The sequence below is a fragment of the Kogia breviceps genome, chromosome 14 (genome assembly GCF_026419965.1).
Source record: "Kogia breviceps isolate mKogBre1 chromosome 14, mKogBre1 haplotype 1, whole genome shotgun sequence".
Classification (NCBI taxonomy): domain Eukaryota; kingdom Metazoa; phylum Chordata; class Mammalia; order Artiodactyla; family Physeteridae; genus Kogia; species Kogia breviceps.
Window position 1 is genome coordinate 1,435,379 of NC_081323.1, and position 21,665 is coordinate 1,457,043.

Consider the following 21,665-nt stretch of genomic DNA (forward strand, 5'->3'; position numbering starts at 1 on the left):
CTCCAGCCTGCAACTGCCACGGCCACGCCCACGACTGCTACTACGACCCCGAGGTGGACCGGAGCAACGCGAGCCAGAACCAGGACCGCGTCTACCGGGGCGGGGGCGTGTGCGTCGATTGCCAGGTGGGCTGGGGTTGCAGCCAGGCCGGCGGCGGGGATCGGGGATGGGGGATGGGGGGATGGGGGCTCCGGAGACCCAGGTCTCCCCGGTGGGCGGGGTCCGTGTGAGGTCAGGCGTGGGACTGAGGATGCGGTTGGGTCCCCGGGGCTGGGGGCGGGGCTGCCCCTGGACTCAGTGGCCCCGCCCTGCCGCAGCATCACACCACCGGAATCAATTGCGAGCAGTGCCTGCCCGGCTTCTACCGCTCCCCAGACCACCCGTTCGACTCACCCCATGCCTGCCGCCGTGAGTGGGGGCGGCCCGGGCGGGCTGGCCTGGGCGGGGGCGTTCCAAGGGGTGTCCAGGAGCAGGGTCTGCCCAGCTCGGGATGTCCTGGGGGCCCTCGCGGCTCTGTGGGAGGCCACGGCTCTCGTCCCACCTCCCAGGCTGGGGAGGCAGAGCTGCCCCTTCGCGGGGCCCGCCGGCCCTGGACTTGGGTTCCCCTGACTTCCCGCCCCCGCCCAGGCTGTGACTGCGAGTCGGATTTCACGGACGGGACGTGTGAGGACCTGACGGGCCGCTGCTACTGCCGGCCGAACTTCACGGGGGCGCGATGCGATGCGTGCGCCGAAGGCTTCAGCGGCTTCCCGCGCTGCCACCGTGAGGGCGCGGCCTGGGGGCGGGGGCAGGCCCTGAGCCCCTGAGCATCCCCGCCTGCTGGGCTTGCAGCCGGGGCGGGGGACCCCGGGGGGACTCTTTCGTCCTGCCCGCGTCTCCGGTGATGCCGAGAGACACGGGCGGCCAGGCACTGAGCCATCCTGGCTGACACTTGCTGTCTCCTTCCTCAGCGGTGCCCTCCTCTCACAATGACACGGGAGAGCAGGTGCTGCCGGCCGGACAGATTGTGAGTAAGTGTCCCCCGAGGCCTCCGTCCTGCCCTGGGCCCCACTGGAGCTGTGGGGCAAGAGGGGCCACACCCAGGTCCACAGCGGGTATTTCCGTTTTGTTCACCGTGTCTTGGCGGCTTTTAATTTCATGCAAGTATTGCCTATTTATGCTAGAAAACCTTCAAAAACATAGGTGAGTAGAAAGCTAGAGAGTCATGCAGAATCGCATCTCCTGCAAACAACCCCTCCTCCCTCTGCGTGCATGCTGTTTTTATAAACATCCATGGGCGCTGCGCACCTGTTGTGTAATTGCGTTTTCCGCCCACACCATCCTGTAAACACATCATTTCGTGTTCCACGTCGTGCAGACAGATGTAGCTCTTGCCTAACCTGCTCTCAATTCTTGGAAATTTAGGTTCTTTCCAGACTTTATAAAAATAACACTACAGTAAGTCTCCTTGTAGCTAAAGCTTTCCATGAATTCTTTTTTTTTTTTTTTTTTTTTTTTGCGGTACGCAGGCCTCTCACTGCTGTGGCCTCTCCCGTTGCGGAGCACAGGCTCCGGACGCGCAGGCTCAGCGGCCACGGCTCACGGGCCCAGCCGCTCCGCGGCACGTGGGATCCTCCCGGACCGGGGCACGAACCCGCGTCCCCTGCATCGGCAGGCGGACCCTCAGCCACTGCGCCACCAGGGAAGCCCGTCCATGAATTCTTAACTCCTTCTGTAGCACACTTTCCTAGAAGAAGGCTCTGGGTCACTAGACGTGCATGTTCATGGACATTCTTGGCTGCAGGTTGCCAAACCGCTCTCCTGACATAAAATCGTCTACCGGGTGGAATGGCAACGGCCGCGTCATGTGTGTTGGGTGTTGCTGTCACTACGTGGCGACGTTCATTATCGCAGAAATCTTCTCATTGGTTCCCTTTCCCCCTTTTCGGTTTTCCTGGAATTGGGATGCGCCTTTCAGTTGACTGCTTATTGATGTCTAATTGGCTGGTGTTTTCCTTTCATGGCAGTACAAAATAGTGGTGTGTACTATAATTGGTTGTGTCTTAGATCAGATGGCATTTGGTATTTCCTTGGTTTTAGCTGCGTTTCTTTGTCTCATTTGAATCTTCCTTTTTTTTAATAACGCCTGAGTATTTACTTACGAATATATTTTGTTTACTCATTTATACGTATATTTTTGTCAGCCACACAATGCAGCATGTAGAGGACTTCCCCAACCAGGGCCCAAACCCGTGCCCCCTGCAGTGGAAGCACGGAGTCTAACCACTGGACCGCCAGGGAGGTCCAAGGTTGAATCTTCTCTTGTGTTTCTTGACTCCTGTTGCTTTCCCTTGTGAATTTCCCATCCGAGGTTGTGGCTCAGTTTTCTTTTCACTCGTTTGCTGCTATGAGCTTTTTCTGTATTAACTATATTATCTGTTCCTCACGCATCATGTGCTTTTCTCCCGGTGGGTAATTTGCCCTTCCTGTTATTTTTTTCACGTGAATCTGTTGACCTGGTTCTTCCTGGTGTCTGACTCAGTCATATCTCAGTGGAGGTCCCTAAGCCCAACTATTCGCATATCTCTTGGTTCTTTGGCGGTTTTCTTTTTGACGTTTAAATGTTTAGTTTTCCATCATGGGGTAAACCAGGGGTCAGCAGATTTTTTCTGAAAAGGGCCAGACAGTAAATGTTTTAGACTTAGAGGGCCTTGTGTTCTCTGTTGCAAAGCTTCAGCTCTGCTGTTGTATGTTGCTGCTTGGAAGTAGCCATGGACCATGTGCAAGTGCACGGGCGTGGCCGTGTTCCAATAAAACTTTATAAACCAGGCACAGGCACCTTGGACTGAAGTTTGCCAATCCCTGGTATAAACTGTTGAAAATCCCTCCTTTCTCCACTGGCCCTTGGTGAGCCCTCGGTAATTGTGCTGGTGTGTCATTTCACTTTTAATCTGTGAACCGTAGGATGAATTCTACTAATAACCTTCCTACTGTGGACCCGGCATTGAACATAAACGTTTTGTGTCTATATTCGTGAGTGAGGCTGGGTGAAAGCCTTCTTGTTGTTTTTCTGGTACCATCTTGTTTTGGTTTTGTAATTCATCTTGTAGAATACTTGAAAAACAATCCATACTTCATTATGCTCCAGAGCAGTTTAAAAATCACAGGAATTATCAGGCTTCCCTGGTGGCGCAGTGGTTGAGAGCCCGCCTGCCAGTGCAGGGGACATGGGTTTGAGCCCTGGTCCGGGATGACCCCACATGCCGCGGAGCAACTAAGCCCGTGCACCACAACTACTGAGTCTGTGCTCTAGAGCCCGCGAGCCACAACTACTGAGCCCGTGCGCCTAGAGCTTGTGCTCTGCAACAAGAGAAGCCACCACAATGAGAAGCCCATGCACCACAACAAAGAGTAGCCTCCACTCGCCACAACTAGAGAAAGCCTGCATGCAGCAACGAAGACACAATGCAGTCAAAAATGAATAAATTTATTTTTTTTTAAATCACAGGAATTATCAATTTCTTAAAAGCTTGTTAGAAGTTACTTCTAACAAGTCAGTTTTAAAATATTTATTTATTTATTTATTTATTTTTGGCTGTGTTGGGTCTTAGTTTCTGTGTGAGGACTTTCTCTAGTTGCGGCAAGTGGGGGCCACTCTTCACCGCGGTGCGCGGGTCTTTCACTGTTGTGGCCTCTCGTTGTGGGGCACAGGCTCCAGATGCGCAGGCTCAGTAGTTGTGGCTCACGGGGCCTAGTTGCTCCGCAGCATGTGGGATCTTCCCGGACCAGGGCTTCAACCTGTGTCCCCTGCATTGGCAGACAGATTCTTAACCACTGTGCCATCAGGGAAGTCCTAATATAGAAAATTTTGAACTAAAACCATCTTTCCTTCTTTTTTTCATTGCAGTATAACTGGCATACGTTATTATATTAGTTTCAGGTATATAACACCACGATTTGGTATTTTTATATATTGTGAAATGATCACCACAGAAAGTCTAGTTAATGTCTGTCACCACACATAATTACCATTTTTTTCTCACGATGAGAACTTTGGAGATCTAATCTCTTAGCAACTTGTAATCATGCAGCAGATTATTATTAACTACTGCTGCCATGCTGTACGTTACATCACCATGACTTGTTTATTTTATACCTGGAAGTTTGCACCTTTTGACACCCTTCACCCATTTCACCCAACCCCCAATCCCCACCTCTGGCAACTACCAATCTGTTTTCTATATCCATGAACTCAATTGTGTGTGTGTGTGTGTGTGTGTGTGTGTTTTTTGGGGGGGCGGGGGGGTTAAGATTCTACCTATAAGTGAGATCATACAGTATTTGTCTTTTTGTACGTTTTCTTGAATTATTATTTTTATAGCTTCTTGAATTAATTATTATTTTTAGTCTCTCTTAAGTATCCACAAAAGGTTTAAAGCATTTTCTTTCACTCAGGGTTGATTTTATTCTGCAGGAAAATGTCTGGAGACTGCTTTGGTTGTTATAACTGGGGGGGGGGGGTGCCACTGTCACCTAGTGGGTGAGGGCCAGGGATCGTGCTAAATATCCTACAGTGCACAGGACAGCCCCAATCTGCACAATAAAGAGTTATCCAGGCCAGAATGTTACTGGTGCCAAGGTTGAGAAACCCTGGGTTAAAGCTATAAATTTGCTTCAGAGTGTAGCTTTGGCTAGCTGTCCCATAGGGTTGATATGCTGGGTTCTCACAGCTGTTCCTTTCTAAACACTATCATTTCAGTTTTCATTTTCCTTTTGATCTGAGTTGTTTAGAACAGCGTTTGTCAGTTCAGGTGGTTAGGTTTCCATTCCATCCTTATTTTGATGGTTCAGTCCTAGTTTTACTGCATCATGGTTAGATTTTATTTATTTTTAATTATTATTTTTAAAAATTTTATGTATTTATTTTTGGCTGCGTTGGGTCTTCGTTGCTGTGCATGGGCTTTCTCTAGTTGTGGTACGTGGGCTTCTCTTCGTTGTGGTGCGTGGGCTTCTCTCGCTGCGGTGGCTTCTCGTTGTGGAGCACAGGCTCTAGGTGCATGGGTTTCAGTGGTTGCAGCACGCAGCCTCAGTAGTTTCAGCACTCGGGCTCTAGAGCACAGGCTCAGTAGTTGTGGTGCATGGGCTTAGTTGCTCTGCGGCATGTGGGATCTTCCCAGACCAGGGATTGAACCCATGTCCTCTGCACTGGCAGGTGGATTCTTAACCACTGCACCACCAGGCAAGTCCAAACCCACTCTGCTGTTAATTTTTGTCACATTCTGGGAACAGTGTATTCAGTTTTTCTCTCTACAACAATGGTTTTGCCAAATTCTCCTCCCAATTACGATAGTTTTAGTTTCCAGCACCCCTGGACCATATGTATCCTGCTCTTCAAGCTTTGCGTATGCTACATCTCTTGGGGCAAGTCCTTTTTCTCAACACACAACATCCCTCTTTGTCTCCATGAATGCTTGTGCCTTGGGCTCACCACGCTCCATGCTCCCCTTCTCTGTGTCTGTGCCACCCACTCTCCCTTCTGGAAGCTCTTTGTTTCCTGTCCAAATCCTTGGTTCAAGGTGCATTCTTTCAGAAGGACGTGACTGGATTCTCCTTCAAGAGTCCAACTGATGCCTTTGGGTTTATCTCGTGAGAGGAGATGTGGCCCAGCAGAGGGACTGTGGCTGCTGTCAATTTGGGCTCACACCTGCCCCAGTTGTATCATTTCTCTCATTCTGCTTAAATTTTTCCTTTCCCAACTTTTGCTGTATTGACCAACGAAACGTGTTTTGGTTGGTTTGTGTTTTCTTCTCCAAGGGTTTGCAAGTTCTGTTTCTGTCTTCTGGTCTGGCCCGAGGTTACCCTTATGCTTTGACAAATACTGAACCGTTATTCCATGTCAGTAACAAAAAATAGTATTACCCCCTTTTTGTGCATCAGTTAAGACATTTAGCACACTTTTTCTTTCTTATTCCTAATCCCCAGAATTATTTATGAAGACTAGAATTTTCTTTTCACCTTGTTATGATTTTGTTTTTGCATTTTCTCTGGTTGTGTCAATGCCTGCAGTTGACTTGGTTTCTACGTTATACACAACTAATTACGTGTAGTGGTCCTGATTTCACCTCATGCCACTGTTTTCCCAAAACATAAGTTTTCCCTTGTTGGGATTTTTAAAGTCTTTTTCGTTTTGCATGAGTGCAGTGTCAAGTGTAAGGAAAGGAGTTTTGTGGAGAAGGGAGGTTTTTTGGGGGGTGGGTGGGTGGCTGGGGTCCACGGGTCCCTGAGACTCCTCCCCCCCACCCCACCCCAGATTGTGACTGCAGCGCCGCCGGGACCCAGGGCAACGCCTGCCGGAAGGACCCACGGGTGGGGCGCTGCGTGTGCAAACCCAGCTTCCAGGGCACGCACTGTGAGCTCTGCGCCCCGGGCTTCTATGGCCCGGGCTGCCAGCGTGAGTCCAGCTCCATGCTCGTCTCCGTCCCCTTGTGGATCCCAGGAGCCCAGCCCCTCTGTGACCATCTCCTCCCTGCAGCCTGCCAGTGCTCCAGCCCCGGCGTGGTGGATGGAACCTGTGACCGCGACTCGGGCCAGTGCACGTGCCGGGTGGGATTCGAGGGGGCAGCGTGCGACCGCTGTGCCCCTGGCTACTTCCACTTCCCCCTCTGCCAGCGTGAGCGCAGCGCCCCTGGTGGGGGACGGGAGGGGGGCCGGGGTCTCGGCCTGCCTGGCTCAGGGCACCGTGCGCCTCTCGGCCCCGCAGTGTGCGGCTGCAGCCCCACGGGGACCCTGCCCGAGGGCTGCGATGACGCTGGCCGCTGCCCGTGCCGACCCGAGTTTGACGGCCCCCGCTGTGACCGCTGCCGCCCGGGCCACCACAGCTACCCCGAGTGCCATGGTGAGCAGAGGGCCTGGGGGCCCCGGGCGGGGTGGGAGGGCCATCGCCGGCCCCCAGGGCCTGACCCCAAGTCCTCTGCAGCCTGCGCCTGCGACCCCCGGGGTGCCCTGGACCAGCTGTGTGGGGTGGGCGGCGTGTGCCGCTGCCACCCCAACTACGCGGGTGCCACCTGCCAGGAGTGCAGCCCAGGCTTCCACGGCTTCCCCGACTGTGCCCGTGAGTGCCCTGGTGGGAGGGGAGGCGTGGGAGGGCGTGTGCCCGCCGCGTGCTCACACCCCGCTCTCCTCCCCCCTCCCCCAGCCTGCCACTGCTCCCCCGAAGGCTCCCTGCACACAGCCTGCGACCCCCACAGCGGGCAGTGCAGCTGCCGACCCCGAGTGACGGGGCTGCGCTGTGACATGTGTGTGCCCGGGGCCTACAACTTCCCCTCTTGCGAAGGTGAGTCTGGTGCCGTGTGTGTGTGTGTGTGTGTGTGTGTGTGTGTGTGTGTGTGAGGTGCTTTGCATGTCACATGCTGCACGTTCCCATGACTGTCCCTGTGCTCTGTGTGCGCTCACGTGTGTTCATATGGTGCACGTGCTGTGTTCACAAGTGTCCGTGTGTTGTGCATGTGTGTTCACGTGCTGTGAATGTCCATGCGTATCTCCACATGGTTCTTGGACGTGCTTGTTTATTGCATGTGGTCATGTGCTGTGTCTGTTCGTGCTTGTTCACGTGCTGTGTGCTCACGTGACTGTTCACACGTGTTTGCCTGTTGTCTGTGCTCATTGCATGTTCATAATCACGTGCTGTGTGGTGGGGGAGGGCACATGCCCTCACAGCTACGGGGACCAGGGCACGTAGGCACACGTGATTTCTTGCCTGTTCACATGTGTGGGAGGCGTGTGTGTTGGCTCCCATGGAGCCTCGGGTCCTGGCCAGGCCTCGGGAAGCCCTTGGCCGTCGGGGTCAGTGACCGAGTAATGACGGTGGCCTGGGCATCTCTCCACAGCTGGCTCCTGCCACCCTGCTGGCCTGGCCCCAGCCGATCATGATCTTCCTGAGGTGAGCCCAGGTCAGCCCTCTGGGGCCGAGGCTATCACTTCCAGAGGGACCATCACTTCCTCAGCTGCTCGGTGGCCCTGGCAACCTCAGAGCCCATTTGTTCACCTGGCCGCTCCTCTGTCCTCACTGCAGGGTCATGCCAGAGATAGGACAGGGCTCCAGGGATGAGGGTTTGTGGGTAGGAGGGCAGGGAGCCACTCTGACCCTCGGTCTCGTCCTCTCCCAGGTGCACGTCCCCTGTAGGTGCCGGGCTCACGTGCAGGGGCCGAGCTGTGATCGCTGTAAACCCGGGTTCTGGGGGCTGAGTCCTAGCAACCCTGAGGGCTGCACCCGTGAGTCTGCCCGGAGTGGGTGTCGGGGTGCTGGGGGAGACCCCTGGGGAGGGGGTGGGCTGGCTCCACAGAGCCGGGGCGGGGATGGAGTCCAGGGCCTGCTGCCCTTGCTCTGCTCTCAGGCCCACTCTGTGCCTCCCCTAGGCTGCAGCTGTGACCCCAGGGGCACACTGGGTGGAGCTGCTGAGTGCCAGCCGGTGAGTCTGAGGGCCCAGATATTGGGGGCTGGGGGAGCCGCGCGTAGGGACCCTCCCCTGCCTGGTCCCACCTTCTCCCTTGGCCCCCAGGGCAACGGCCAGTGCTTCTGCAAGCCCCACGTGTGCGGCCACACCTGCGCGGCCTGCAAGGACGGCTTCTTCGGGCTGGACCAGGCCGACTACTTCGGCTGCCGTGGTAAGCGGCCGCTTATGCGGCGCTCGGACCACATCCTGGGGGATGCTGAGGCCCAGAGAGGGACAGAGGGGGCAGGGACCCAGCCAGGGCCTGGGCACTGCATGGCGCTCACCGAGCTGCTTCTAGATGCCCGGCCAGACCCGTACTGGCCATGGGAGTGAGGAGGCAGGTTTCACCCCTTGGCGCTCCTCCCCTCCGTCCCTTGCCCCTGGTGGCAGGCGTCACTGACTGATCCCTTGCCCCTGGACTCAGAGCCTCTGCTGTCCAGGGACCCAGACAGCCCCTGGGGGAGATGAGGCTGCCTCTCAGCAGAGCTGCTCTTGGGGGAGGGTGGGTGGAGCGCCGAGGCCGGGCGGGGCCTGGCCGCACTGACTTGCTCCCTCCCGCCATAGGCTGCCGGTGCGACGTTGGCGGAGCTCTGGGACAGGGCTGTGAGCCGAGGACAGGCGCCTGCCTGTGCCGCCCCAGCACCCAGGGCCCCACCTGCAGCAAGTGAGTGCCCCGGCCCCGGCCGGGCGGGCAGGCGGGCGGGCTGGCAGCGGGCTGGGGCGGCAGCTTGTCCCCCGGGCTTCTCCCTGGGGGCCCTGGTGAGCGGGCGGGGCCGGTGCCCAACCTGCCCAGACCGGATGCCAGCTGCCCTGACCGGCCCTGCCGTGGCCAGGCCGGCGCAGGACCACTACCTTCCCGACCTGCACCAGCTGCGCCTGGAGCTGGAGGAGGCAGCCACGCCCGAGGGCCACGCCGTGCGCTTCGGCTTCAACCCTCTCGAGTTCGAGAGCTTCAGCTGGAGGGGCTACGCGCAGATGGCACCCATCCAGGTGGGTGCAGAGCTGCTCCGTTCTGGGGCTGGGCCGAGTGCCAGCTGCGGCTGGCCGAGTGGGCGGGCGGGCCCCGAGGTCCCAGGGCCGGGCCGGGAGTGGCCGGGGAGGAGCAGCCCCGGTGTTCCACGCCCACCCCTACCCACCGCAGCCCAGGATCGTGGCGAGGCTGAGCGTGGCCTCCCCTGACCTCTTCCGGCTGGTCTTCCGATACGTCAACCGCGGGCCCGCGAGCGTGAGCGGGCGGGTCTCCGTGCGCGACCAGGGCAAGTTTGCCACCTGCGCCAACTGTGAGTGCGGGGGGCTCCCCCCTGGGCCCCGCCCCACTCACGCCTCGCCCCGGCCAGCCCCGCCTCGTCCCCGCACGTGGGTGGGAGGCCAGGCCCGTCCCGCTGGCCCTGGGGGAGGTGCGGCCGGGGTGGCCCTGCCGCGTCCAGGAGGCTTGCTGTCCCCGCCCCCAGGCACAGAGCAGAGCCAGCCCGTGGCCTTCCCGCCCAGCACGGAGCCCGCCTTCGTCACCGTGCCCCAGAGGGGCTTCGGGGAGCCCTTCGTGCTGAACCCCGGCGCCTGGGCCCTGCTCGTGGAGGCCGAGGGGGTGCTTCTGGTGAGACGGGGCTGAGCGGGCTGGGGCAGGGCGCGGGGCGGGGGCCACAGCACCTCACCAACCCCCCCCCCGCCCCCCAGGACTACGTGGCTCTGCTGCCCAGCGCCTACTACGAGGCGGCCCTCCTGCAGCTGCGGGTGACCGAGCCCTGCACGTTCCGGCCCGACGCGCAGCGCTCCGGGGACCAGTGAGCGCCGGCCGGTGGGGGAGGGGGCGGGCCTGACCCTCGACGTGCTCAGGCCGCCTGCCCCGTGCTCACCAGAATGTGCGCACCCCCCCCCCCAGCTGCCTCCTCTACACCCACCTGCCCCTGGACGGCTTCCCCTCCGCCGCTGGGCCTGAGGCCCTGTGTCGCCACGGCAACAGCTTACCCCGGCCCTGCCCCGCGGAGCAGCTCAGCCCCGCCCACCCGCTGCTGGTCGCCTGCCAGGGCGCAGATGTGCGTGTCCCCCGGACCCCACGGGGGTGGGCGGGGTCAAGACTTGGGGAGACCTACCCGTGGCCTGGGGGGGAGGAGGTGTCCACGTTGCAGTGACAGGACCCAGGCGCAGGGTAAGAGTGACGGCGGGCAGAGCACGGGCGGCGCAGCTGGGGGCCCAGGCCAGCCCGCCCGCTCGGGCAGCAGCTGCTGCCTTCTGGGGCTCTGACCTTGGGAGTCGGTGCCTCGGGGCCTCATCCGTACACGGGGTACGGGTGGCCCAGCCCTCCAGCTTATTGTGAGGAGGTGGCAGGTCGCTGGTTAACTTCAGCCACCGGACACTCTACGGTGATGAGGCCGGCGGGCCACGGGTGGGCAGGGGGGCTCGGAGCGAGCAGAGGTTGGAGGCCGAGTGGCCGCGGAGTGCCCCGGGCAGCAGGGGTGGCGGGCGCCCAGGCCCTGAGATGGGGGACGAGGCTGTATCGGGAGGGGGTGGGAAGGGCCATGTTCAGGAGTGTCCTGTCCTCTAGGTGGAGGGCTGGGGCGGGGGCCTCACATCGCCCTGTCCCCCCAGGTGGATGTCCAGCTTCAGGTGGCGGTGACGCAGCCAGGCCCCTATGCCCTGGTGGTGGAGTACGCCAGTGAGGACACCCACCAGGAGGTGGACGTGGCCGTGCACACCCCCCAGCGGGCCCCCCAGCAGGGGGCGCTCACCCTCCACCCCTGCCCATACAGGTGTCTAGGGAGTGGGGAGAGGATTCAAGCCCGGGGGGCCGGTGGAGGGCTCCGGGCTCCCGGGCTGCCCTGCCCACCCGCTGACCACCCCTGCCCGTCCCCAGCACCCTGTGCCGGGGCACCGCCCTGGATGCTCAGCGCCACCTGGCCGTCTTCCACCTGGACACGGAGGCCAGCGTCCGGCTCACGGCTGAGCAGGCACGGTTCTTCCTGGTAAGGCCCCGGCCCCCTCACCTGCACGGGCCGCAGGACCCCACCGTGGGGTTAGGTCTTTCTGAAGGTTTTAAACACACGCAGAAGTGGAAGAACGTGATGAGCCTGGGCGCCCGTCACCAGTGCCGCCTTCAGCTCACATCGGGTGGGGGTTCTTCCAGAGCCCTCCTCCGGCAGGGTTTTTCCCCTATAGGTATGAAATGTAAACTTACTTATAAATAATGCTCGCGGTCACATAAAGGGGGACCGGGTTGCACTGGAGTCGGAGTAGGAAGCACGATCTTAACGAAAGGCTGCTTTTTGGTATAATTTACAAAAACACAACACCTTGTGGACCCGAATTAGGAAGGGGTCCACACAGCATGGGTTCTGAAGTTTGGGATTTGGTACCGTTGTGGTAACTTGCTTCTTCTTCTTTTTTTTTTTTTTTTTAATTAATTTATTTATTTGGGGCTGTATTGGGTCTTCGTTGCCGTGCGCAGGCTTTCTCTAGTTGCGGCGAGCGGGGGCTACTCTTCACTGCGGTGCGCGGGCTTCTCATTGCGGTGGCTTCTCTTGTGGAGCACGGGCTCTAGGCACACGGGCTTCAGTAGTTGTGGCAAGTGGACTCAGTAGTCGCGGCGCACGGGCTTAGTTGCTCTGCGGCGTGCGGGATCTTCCTGGACCAGGGATCAAAGCCATGACCCCTGCATTGGCAGGCGGATTCTTAATCACTGCGCCACCAGGGAAGCCCATAACTTGCTTCTGTGTCAGCTTCACGGAGTTGAAAATTAAATCCCAAGACTAAACATTCTGAGCGATATTAATCGTTAGTTTGATGCCCAGAACCGAGTATACGCGTTTATTCGATAAGTGGCAAAATGGATGACATTGTTCTCATCAGAGAACAATAAACTGTAAAATTTCCCTGGGCCTTTAAAAGTTTTATCAGAGTATCTTATGCACATATTTGTATGAAAGCGTCAAATATCGAAAACAGACTTGCAACGACAAAGCCTAATCGCACGCCCCATCTGCGTGTCTTCTCATTCTACTTTCCGGAGTCAGTCCCTTTCTTCCACGTCCTAAGTAACGCGTGCTACATTGCTTCCTCGTAATTTTTTGACGTCGGAACCCCTGCAGTTCTGTTCTCATGCACACGTGGCGCTGTAGTCATGGGCTGGGACACTTGAGACTCTCCATGGAGCTGTACCCACAGCCCAGTATCCGGGCCAGGAAGCGACATGGCCCCACCCCTGACGCCACTCAGGCCCCCCCAGCCCCCCTGCCGGGGTAACCGCCTCCAGACACTGACAGCACCGCCTAGTTTGCCTGTTCCGGAACTTTCTATAATTGGAGTCACACAGGTGTTCCTTTGTGCTGCCTCTTTGGCCGACGCCATGGCAGGGATGGATGGAGCTGTCGCTAAGGTCACGTGGTATTCTGTCTCCGCTGTCGGGTTTCTCTAGACCCCCTGAGATGTCACGTTTTACCGTATCTGTCACACACGTTTCTTTGCCGTGGTGGACGGTGTAGGACGGAGATGCCTGCTCACGAACCCCCGCTCGCTGAGCGCCTGCCTGTGCCGGGTCCCCGGCCCTGTGACCACAGACGGCGGTGGAGTGCGGTGGGAGGAGGAGCGGCCTCGGGGGAGCTGGGAGGCGCTCCAGGCCCAGAATCCACAGCCGAGGGCTGGGGTCTGTGCAGCTGGAGGAGAGGCAGGCAGAGTTGGGGTTGGGGGCTCGGTGCAGAGAGCAGGACCGGCCTGGGTGCGGATGTGGATGGGCCGCTCTTGCCGCCACACCCACACCTGTCCCCTGCCTTGCAGCACAGCATCACCGTGGTGCCCGCGGAGACCTTCGGCTCAGAGTTCGTGGAGCCCCATGTCCGCTGCATCAGCAGTCATGGCGCCTTCAGCCCCAGCAGGTAGTGGGGCCGGGGGCGGGAGCCCAGGGCAGTGGCCGGGACTCGGGACTCACCCACCCCCGTGTTCCCCACCCCACAGTGCCGCCTGCCTGCCCTCCCGCTTCCCGAAGCCGCCGCAGCCTGTGGTGCTCAGGGACTGCCAGGTGCTGCCGCTGCCCCCCGGCCTCCCGCTGACCCACTCTCAGGCGCTCACGCCGGGCGCACCCCCTCCCGGGCCCCAGCCCCGGCCCCCCACCGCTGCGGACCCCGACGTGGAGCCGACGCTGCTGCGCCACCCCCAGGTGCGGGCCGGGGCCGGGGGTGCTGGGGTGGGACTTGCAGCCCCTGGTACCCCTGGACCTCTGCCCACTCACCGGAGCCGCTCCCTCCGGCGCAGGGCACCGTGGTTTTCACCACCCACGTGCCCACCCTGGGCCGCTATGCCTTCCTGCTGCACGGCTACCAGCCGGCCCACCCCACCTTCGCCGTGGAGGTCCTCATCAACGGGGGTCGCGTCTGGCAGGGTAAGCGGAGGGGCGGACCCCCGGGCGAGGAGGCTCTCGGAGGGTCTCGTCCACACGGCCCGTCGCGTGACAGCACACGTGACGTGGATGGGCGCGTGCTGGGTCCACAACTCACAGGGGCCGTGGCTCGGTGCCCGCTGCCTGGCAGTGACAGGACCACGTGCCCCATCCTGCCCTCAGCTCTCGCATGAGGTGCCCCAGGGCCCACTGTGGGTGGCAGGCCCTACCCCTCACATCGGTGCTGTGACTCAGAGTTCACCCTGTCCTGCGCTCGGGTGATCGAGGGCTTGCTGTGGGACCCGGGTTCCTGCACGTCTGTTTCATCCTGCTCTGACGAGCCCGGGGACCTGCACCTCGTGGGGCCTCGTGTGTGACCACGGCCGATTCACGTGGCACGAGTGGGCCCAGCCACGTGGGTCTCCAGGCGGGTCACACATGCGTGTCTTGTTCAGGGATGCACGGTCCTCGGTGGTGGGGGCTGCCGTTGGGGTCCTCTCCTCCCTGGTGACTCCCAGGAGTGTCCCAAGCCCGGGGTGAGGCCGTGAGGCCGTGGGGCGGGTGCTGTGTGTGCGCCGGGGGCACTGACCTGCCTCTCCTCACCTCCAGGCCACGCCAACGCCAGCTTCTGCCCGCACGCCTACGGCTGCCGCACCCTGGTGGTGTGTGAGGGCCGGGCCGTCCTGGACGTGACCGACAGCGAGCTCACCGTGACTGTGCGTGTGCCCGAGGGCCGCTGGCTCTGGCTGGTGAGTCCTCGGGCTGGTAGCTGCCCTGCACCTGCCGTACCGCTGTCGGTCACTCTGCCAGAGTGCGTCCCCTGCTTGCTGTGGCCCAACCTCGAGCCAGGTGCCAGGGGTAGCGGCCTCTGGGGACCTCCAGGCCCATCACGAGAGGCTCCTGAGGGGGTCCAAGAGCCAAGATGTTGCCCAGCAGCTCCCTGGGGCCCTGCTGGTCAGAATGGCCTCCCTGGAGAGGGAGGCGTCCGGCAAAAAGGGATGGACGGGGCTTCCCTGGCAGCGCAGTGGTTGAGAATCTGCCTGCCGATGTGGGGGACGCGGGTTTGTGCCCCGGTCCGGGAGGATCCCACGTGCCGCGGGGCGGCTGGGCCTGTGAGCCGTGGCCGCTGAGCCTGCGCGTCCAGAGCCTGTGCTCCGCAACGGGAGAGGCTACGGCAGTGAGAGGCCCGCGTACCGCAAAAAAAAAAAAAAAAAAAAAAAAAAAAAAAAAGGGATGGACGGGGTGCCAGGAGCCTGGGCCCCTCCTCACATTCCCCAAGCTTCCATTTGGCCGCAGAGGCTGGCCTCCCCTCTGAGTGGCCCCCAGGAGGGACCCAGCACCTGGCAGCCTGGCTGGGGCCCCGGGCCAGGGTGTGGTGTCGCCACTGGTGTCTTAGCTGCCCGGCCAGCCCCTGGCCTGCGGCGGAGAAGCCCTGGCGTTGGCCCCTGCCGGTGGGCTCCGGCACCCACCCCCGACCTGGACCCTTCGCTGGGCCCGCGGAAAGGTGACCAGGCCTTGGTGCTCTAGGAGTATGTGCTGGTGGTCCCCGAAGACGCCTACAGCCCCAGCTACTTCCGGGAGGAGCCCCTGGACAAATCCTACGACTTCATCAGCCAGTGTGCCGCCCACGGCTACCACGTCAGGTGGGCCAGGCTCGGGGCCGGGGGCAGCGGGGTCGGGGCCGTGCCGGGAGCCGGCCTCACCACCCGCCCTCACCCCAGCCCCTCCAGCTCGTCGTCCTTCTGCCGCAGCGCCGCCGCCTCCCTCTCCCTCTTCTATAACAATGGGGCTCGGCCGTGCAGCTGCCACGAGGTGGGCGCCGCGGGCCCCACGTGTGAGCCCTTCGGGGGCCAGTGTCCCTGCCGCGCCCACGTCGTAGGTCGTGACTGCTCCCGCTGTGCCACTGGCTACTGGGGCTTCCCCAGCTGCAGGCGTGAGTACCCCAGTCCCCGGGAGCGCCGGGGGGGGTGCCTCCGGGAAACCGTGGTCAGGAGCACGTTCTGGAGCCTGGTGGACCGGCCCCGCCACGTCCTGTGTGCGAGAGCCCAGGCCTTACGGGGTTGTCCAGGAGGTTCCGGGGACCAGACAGCACTTCTGCCCAGCTGGCGCCACGTCAGAGGAGCTGCCTGGGGCTTGGGGCCCGGAGCTGGGTGGAACCAGGCTGGGGGTAGGGTGGCCTCGCGCCTCCCCCCCACCCATGCAGTGTCCCCAGGTCTGCCGTCGGGTCCCCTGACCGGGGCCTGTGCACGCGCCCCACAGCCTGTGACTGCGGCGGCCGCCTCTGTGACGAGCTCACGGGCCAGTGCATCTGCCCACCGCGCACCGTCCCGCCCGACTGCATCGTCTGCCAGCCCCAGACCTTTGGCTGCCACCCCCTGGTCGGTTGTGAAGAATGTAACTGCTCGGGGCCCGGCGTCCAGGAGCTCACGGACCCCACCTGTGACGTGGACAGCGGCCAGTGCAAGTGAGCACCGGGGCGCGGGCCCCCGTGGCCTCGGGGACGGTCCCGGCTCGCCTGCCAGTGAGCCCCGAACCCACCCACCCCCTGGTAGTGTCCCTGGCGCTCAGGGGGCACGCCCTTGGTGGGGGGCACCTCTGGGCTCGTGTCAGCGTGAGGGCCCAGGTGGAGGAGAGGCCCAGCTGGCTCCTGAACCCTCACGGCAGGTGCAGACCCCACGTGGCTGGACGCCGCTGTGACACTTGTGCTCCCGGGTTCCACGGCTTCCCCAGCTGCCGCCCCTGCGACTGCCACGAAGCAGGCTCTGCACCTGGAACGTGCGACCCCCTCACAGGCCAGTGCTCCTGCAAGGTGAGGGCGGTCCGGGGCCAGACCTGCCGACCCCACCCCGTCCCTCGTCTTGCCTTCTCAGCGGACCCTCGTTCTCTCCGGGAGGTTGGCGCTTCCTGGCACCTTTGGGACAGTCGGCCCAGTTGTGGGGTGACAGCCGACACGGGCACACGGCTGACCGCCCTGCCCTGTCGTGCCCTCCTGCCCCCAGGAGAACGTGCAGGGCCCGCGGTGTGACCGGTGCCGCTTGGGGACGTTCTCCCTGGATGCTGCCAACCCCAAAGGCTGCACCCGGTGCTTCTGCTTCGGGGCCACGGAGCGCTGCCGGAGCTCGGCCTACGCCCGCTGGGAGGTGTGCGGCGGGGCGGGGGGGCCTTGGGGGGGCTCTGAGGCGGAGGACGGGCCCTGCGACACGCGAGGGCACGCGCCTGTGTCACCTGCCCACGTGCCCTGCAGTTCGTGGACATGGAGGGCTGGACACTGCTGAGTGGTGACCGGCAGGTGGTGCCCCACGAGCGGCAGGCAGACGCGACGCTGCTTCGCGCGGACCTGCGGCGCGGGCCTGAGGCCTTCCCCGAGCTGTACTGGCAGGCCCCGCCCTCCTACCTGGGGGACCGGGTGAGCAGGCCGATCGGCCCCCGGGAGGGCACCTGGAGGGGGTCCAGGACCTCCTGGAGGCCCGCGGGGGGCCAGCAGTGAGGATGCTGGTGTCCAGGGAGGGATAGGGTGCCTAGAATCACTGCCGTCGACTCCGGGCCCGTGGACGGGGTCCGGCCAGGTCACATCCCTCTGTCTGGCCTCCAGGTGTCGTCCTACGGCGGGACCCTCCACTACGAGCTGCACTCGGAGACCCAGCGGGGAGACGTGTTCGTCCCCACGGAGAGCAGGCCAGACGTGGTGCTGCAGGTGGCCCACCGGCTGGCCTTGGCAAGGGCGGGAGGCGGGCACAGCCGAGCCGGGACCGTGGGCAGCCCGATTCCCGGCCCTCATCTGCCCGCACGCCTCCCTAGGGCAACCAGATGAGCATCTCGTTCCTGGAGCCGGTGCACCCGGCCCCCGGCCACGTCCACCGCGGGGAGCTGCAGCTGGTGGAGGTGAGCGGCCGTCTCTGGCCCCGAAGGCTGCGGGGGCTGCCGCTCTCCGTGTCAGAAAACAGGGTCCGGGAGCAGGACGGGGCGGGATCCTCATCAGCACGCCTCTTTTCTGGGTCCCCATGGGGGTAACGCTCCTGTGCCGAGTGCTGGCTTGCAAACCCTTGGTCCCTGACGGGTGAGCAGCTCCTCTGGTGCCTGGCCCTGGGGTTCCCTCTGCAAGCCCCCAGCTTGTGTCTTTCGTCCATTTCCTTTCTGAGGGGTTTCGTGTTACTCTTTTATTTTTTTTTAATTTTTTTTTTTGTGGTACGCGGGCCTCTCACTGTCGCGGCCTCTCCCGTTGCGGAGCACAGGCTCCGGACGCGCAGGCTCAGCGGCCACGGCTCACGGGCCCAGCCGCTCCGCGGCACGTGGGATCCTCCCAGACCGGGGCACGACCCCGTGTCCCCTGCGTCGGCAGGCGGACTCTCAACCGCTGCGCCACCAGGGAAGCCCTCGTGTTATTCTTGATGTTCACCCTAGGTCCTGGCTTTAGAGCTGCAATCATCTTCTCTTAGTCTGTACTCTTGTAGCCTGTGTGTCTTTCTGTAAGATCTTTTCTGATGAACAGACATTCTTGCATTTGACGTACTCAAGTGGTTCCTTTTTCGTTCGCGGTGAGCGTTTTCGTGTGTTAAAACCTTTGCCTCTCGGATCAGAAGTCACTCGCCTGTACCGCGTGTCTCCCGCCACGTGCCCTTCGGGCCCCCATCCCCCACGGGAGGGTCTGTCCTGGGCTCCTGCAGCGCCCCATTGCGGTGGCCGCGCTGAGGCCCTGTCGTGGCCGCGCAGGGCAATTTCCGGCACATGGAGACCCGCAGCGCCGTGTCCCGCGAGGAGCTCATGATGGTGCTGGCCGGCCTGGAGCAGCTGCACATCCGCGCCCTCTTCTCACAGACCTCCTCGGCCATCTCCCTGCGCCGGGTGGCGCTGGAGGTGGCCAGCGAGGTGGGCGGGGGACCTCCGGCCAGCAACGTGGAGCTGTGTATGTGTCCCGCCAACTACCGCGGGGACTCGTGCCAGGTGAGGTGGCGGGGGCAGGCGCCGGGCTGCCGGGCTGCCGCCGACCGGTCACCCTGCCCCGCGCACGCATGCCCACCCTCCCCCGAGCGTCCACGCCTGGCCTCCGTCTCCATCTCACCCCACCCCTCCTACCAGCTGGGTATCACGCTCCCGGCAGCTGACCTTCCCATCACAAGCTGAGCTGGCCGCTTGCTCACCCGTCTGCTAATCCGCTGTCACCTGCCCACCCCCCCACACCCGCCACGCACACAGCTGCTCTTCATCTGTTCAGTGCCCAGTCTGTCCCACATCCACGGTTTACGCAGACAGCATCCACTGAACCCCCTTCCCCTCCCTCCACCCGCTTGGAAGAGGTGGTCCCCCGCCTGCCCCCGTACCAGGCGGGCCCCGCCTCCTTTCCTGATGGCTGATGCCCACCCGCCCCCAGGAATGTGCCCCTGGCTACTACCGGGACGTCAAAGGTCTCTTTTTGGGTCGCTGCATCCCCTGTCAGTGCCATGGCCACTCAGACCGCTGCCTCCCTGGCTCGGGCATCTGCGTGGTGAGTGGGGCCCCACAGGGGAGGGCAGCCACCAGAGGCGCAGGGTAGGGAAGACCAGGGGGCCTTTGGTCAGTAGTTAAGGGTACGCTGAGGTCTGGGGGAGGGGAGGGGCCCTGGGCAGGGCACCCGCTGACAGTGGGCAGAGTCCTGCGGGGTGGGGTTGGGGGAGCTGGCGGGAAGTGAGGCCTCCGCCGTCGGTGCTGACCTGTCCCCTCTGGCCCAGGGCTGCCAGCACAACACCGAGGGTGGCCACTGCGAGCGCTGCCAGGCTGGCTTCGTGCGCAGTGGGTCCGAGGACCCTGCGGCCCCCTGCGTCAGCTGCCCTTGCCCCCTGGCTGTGCCTTCCAACAAGTAAGCTGGGCCAGCCCTTCCAGGGCCCCGACCAAGTCCTTAAAGACCCGGAATGGAATACCACCACCCCCTACCTGGTTGGGTCGGCACTGTCCTCTGTGGAGGCCAGGGCATCCGGGGTGGGCCCATGAGGTGGGGAGCTCCCCGCTTACCTGGCAGGTGCTCACCTGGAGAGTGCTGGGCTGTAACGACCACCTCCGTCTGCAGCTTCGCCACAGGCTGCATCCTGCGAGGTGGCCGCACCCAGTGTCTCTGCAAACCCGGCTATGCTGGGGCCTCCTGCGAGCGGTGAGCTGGGCGGGCGGGTGCCTGACTGGGGCGAGGTCTGCGTGCCTGGCGCCAGGGACGATGCGTCGCCTGCCAGCAGCAGCCACTGATCCTGCCTCGCCAGGTGCGCACCTGGCTTCTTTGGGAACCCCCTGGTGCTGGGCAGCTCGTGCCAGCCCTGCGACTGCAGCGGCAACGGCGACCCCAACATGCTCTTCAGCGACTGCGATCCCCTGACGGGCGCCTGCCGCGGCTGCCTGCGCCACACCACCGGGCCCCGCTGCGAGAGTTGCGCCCCCGGCTTCTACGGCAACGCCCTGCTGCCCGGCAACTGCACCCGTAGGCAGGGAGGGTGGGGCTGAGGGGCCTCTGGGTGTCCCCCCCGGAGCAGGCTGTGTCCCGGGCCGGGCCCAGCGTGGACAGGGTGGACCCGACCGGGCCCCCAGGACTCACGGTCAGGTGCCCCCACGGCCAGGCCAAGGGTCATTTGGGGACTCTGGCCTCCCCTGAGGGAGGGCACCCCGCGAGGGCTCTGACAGGTTCTCTGGCTGAGCCCAGGCGGCAGGGGAGGCGCGCACAATGGGCCGGTGAGCAGGCAGCTGTATGGTCTGGACCTAGGGGGAGCAGGGAGGTGATGAAAAGTGGGGTCTGGGGGCTTCACTTGGGGCAGGATGGAGATGCATGTGGAGTAGGAGCCCAGTAAGGGCTTCCCAGGGTGGGAGGGAAGAGGCTGGGGTGGGGGTCAGGGCTACCGTCACAGCCACCCTTCTGCAGGGTGTGACTGCTCCCCGTGTGGGACGGAGGCCTGTGACCCCCACAGCGGGCATTGCCTGTGCAAAGTGGGTGTGACCGGTCAGCGCTGCGACCACTGTCAGGTAGAGCTGCCTGGGTGGGGCGGGGCCTTGATTTTGTGGGTGGGGCCTCGGTGTGGGGTGGGGCCTCGGCGTGGGGGTGGGGTTTGTGGCTGTAGGGGTGGGGCCTTGCTGTAGGGGTGGGGCTCAGGGCCAGAGGGGTGGGGTATGGGTGTAGAGGCAGTGCGTCATGGCTGGAGGAAGCTAGGGCTTGAGAGCTGGCCAGAGCCCTGACTGCAGTTCGTGCCCCCAGGAAGGACACTTCGGCTTCGAGGGCTGCGGGGGCTGCCGCCCATGCGCCTGTGGACCAGCTGCCGAGGGCTCCGAGTGCCATCCCCAGAGTGGGCAGTGCCACTGCCGGCCAGGGACTGGGGGTCCCCAGTGCCGCGAGTGTGCCCCTGGCCACTGGGGACTCCCTGAGCAGGGCTGCAGGCGTGAGTGCAGGCCGGCGGGACACCTCGGGGCAGCGAGTACCCCAGGGCCCTCAGCCGGCCACTCACCCCACCCCTCCCCCCCCAGGCTGCCAGTGCCAGGGCGGCCATTGTGATGTGCACACGGGCCACTGCACGTGCCCCCCCGGGCTCAGTGGGGAGCGCTGTGACACCTGCAGCCACCAGCACCAGGTGCCCATGCCAGGAGGGCCTGGGGGCCACGGCGTGCACTGCGAAGGTGTGTCCCTGCCCTCCCCACTGCCCCCAGCCGCCTGACCACACCAGCTTCCCCGATCCTCCCAACTCCATCTGGGATGGTGCTGGTCCCAGTCCCATGCTGACTTGGTGACCCCGACATTCACCTCCACTTCCAGATCAGTTCTCTGGTCCCAGCTCTCCTTCTCAGTTTCCTGAGAAACCCACGGCTGTCCTCCTGTTGACCCCGAG

General features: G+C 62.5%; 1 protein-coding gene across 1 annotated transcript in view; it reads left to right on the forward strand.

The window, feature by feature from the left end:
* LAMA5 (laminin subunit alpha 5) overlaps positions 1-21,665 on the forward strand; it is a 51,935-nt gene that overhangs the window by 20,074 nt on the left and 10,196 nt on the right. Inside the window, exons 8-48 of the mRNA XM_059036606.2 lie at positions 7-125; positions 318-408; positions 628-762; positions 951-1,010; positions 6,290-6,430; positions 6,512-6,649; positions 6,740-6,874; positions 6,956-7,090; positions 7,175-7,312; positions 7,866-7,918; positions 8,145-8,250; positions 8,395-8,447; positions 8,538-8,643; positions 9,036-9,135; positions 9,305-9,461; positions 9,613-9,751; positions 9,923-10,065; positions 10,146-10,252; positions 10,351-10,504; positions 11,058-11,218; positions 11,323-11,431; positions 13,239-13,336; positions 13,416-13,617; positions 13,713-13,839; positions 14,446-14,585; positions 15,364-15,479; positions 15,558-15,769; positions 16,096-16,300; positions 16,501-16,645; positions 16,836-16,976; positions 17,081-17,242; positions 17,429-17,530; positions 17,635-17,718; positions 18,547-18,777; positions 19,205-19,318; positions 19,542-19,669; positions 19,877-19,957; positions 20,061-20,275; positions 20,711-20,811; positions 21,041-21,221; positions 21,307-21,456. Coding sequence (XP_058892589.1) covers positions 7-125; positions 318-408; positions 628-762; positions 951-1,010; positions 6,290-6,430; positions 6,512-6,649; positions 6,740-6,874; positions 6,956-7,090; positions 7,175-7,312; positions 7,866-7,918; positions 8,145-8,250; positions 8,395-8,447; positions 8,538-8,643; positions 9,036-9,135; positions 9,305-9,461; positions 9,613-9,751; positions 9,923-10,065; positions 10,146-10,252; positions 10,351-10,504; positions 11,058-11,218; positions 11,323-11,431; positions 13,239-13,336; positions 13,416-13,617; positions 13,713-13,839; positions 14,446-14,585; positions 15,364-15,479; positions 15,558-15,769; positions 16,096-16,300; positions 16,501-16,645; positions 16,836-16,976; positions 17,081-17,242; positions 17,429-17,530; positions 17,635-17,718; positions 18,547-18,777; positions 19,205-19,318; positions 19,542-19,669; positions 19,877-19,957; positions 20,061-20,275; positions 20,711-20,811; positions 21,041-21,221; positions 21,307-21,456 — 5,415 coding nt within the window. The remainder of the gene's footprint in view (positions 1-6; positions 126-317; positions 409-627; positions 763-950; positions 1,011-6,289; positions 6,431-6,511; positions 6,650-6,739; positions 6,875-6,955; positions 7,091-7,174; positions 7,313-7,865; positions 7,919-8,144; positions 8,251-8,394; positions 8,448-8,537; positions 8,644-9,035; positions 9,136-9,304; positions 9,462-9,612; positions 9,752-9,922; positions 10,066-10,145; positions 10,253-10,350; positions 10,505-11,057; positions 11,219-11,322; positions 11,432-13,238; positions 13,337-13,415; positions 13,618-13,712; positions 13,840-14,445; positions 14,586-15,363; positions 15,480-15,557; positions 15,770-16,095; positions 16,301-16,500; positions 16,646-16,835; positions 16,977-17,080; positions 17,243-17,428; positions 17,531-17,634; positions 17,719-18,546; positions 18,778-19,204; positions 19,319-19,541; positions 19,670-19,876; positions 19,958-20,060; positions 20,276-20,710; positions 20,812-21,040; positions 21,222-21,306; positions 21,457-21,665) is intronic.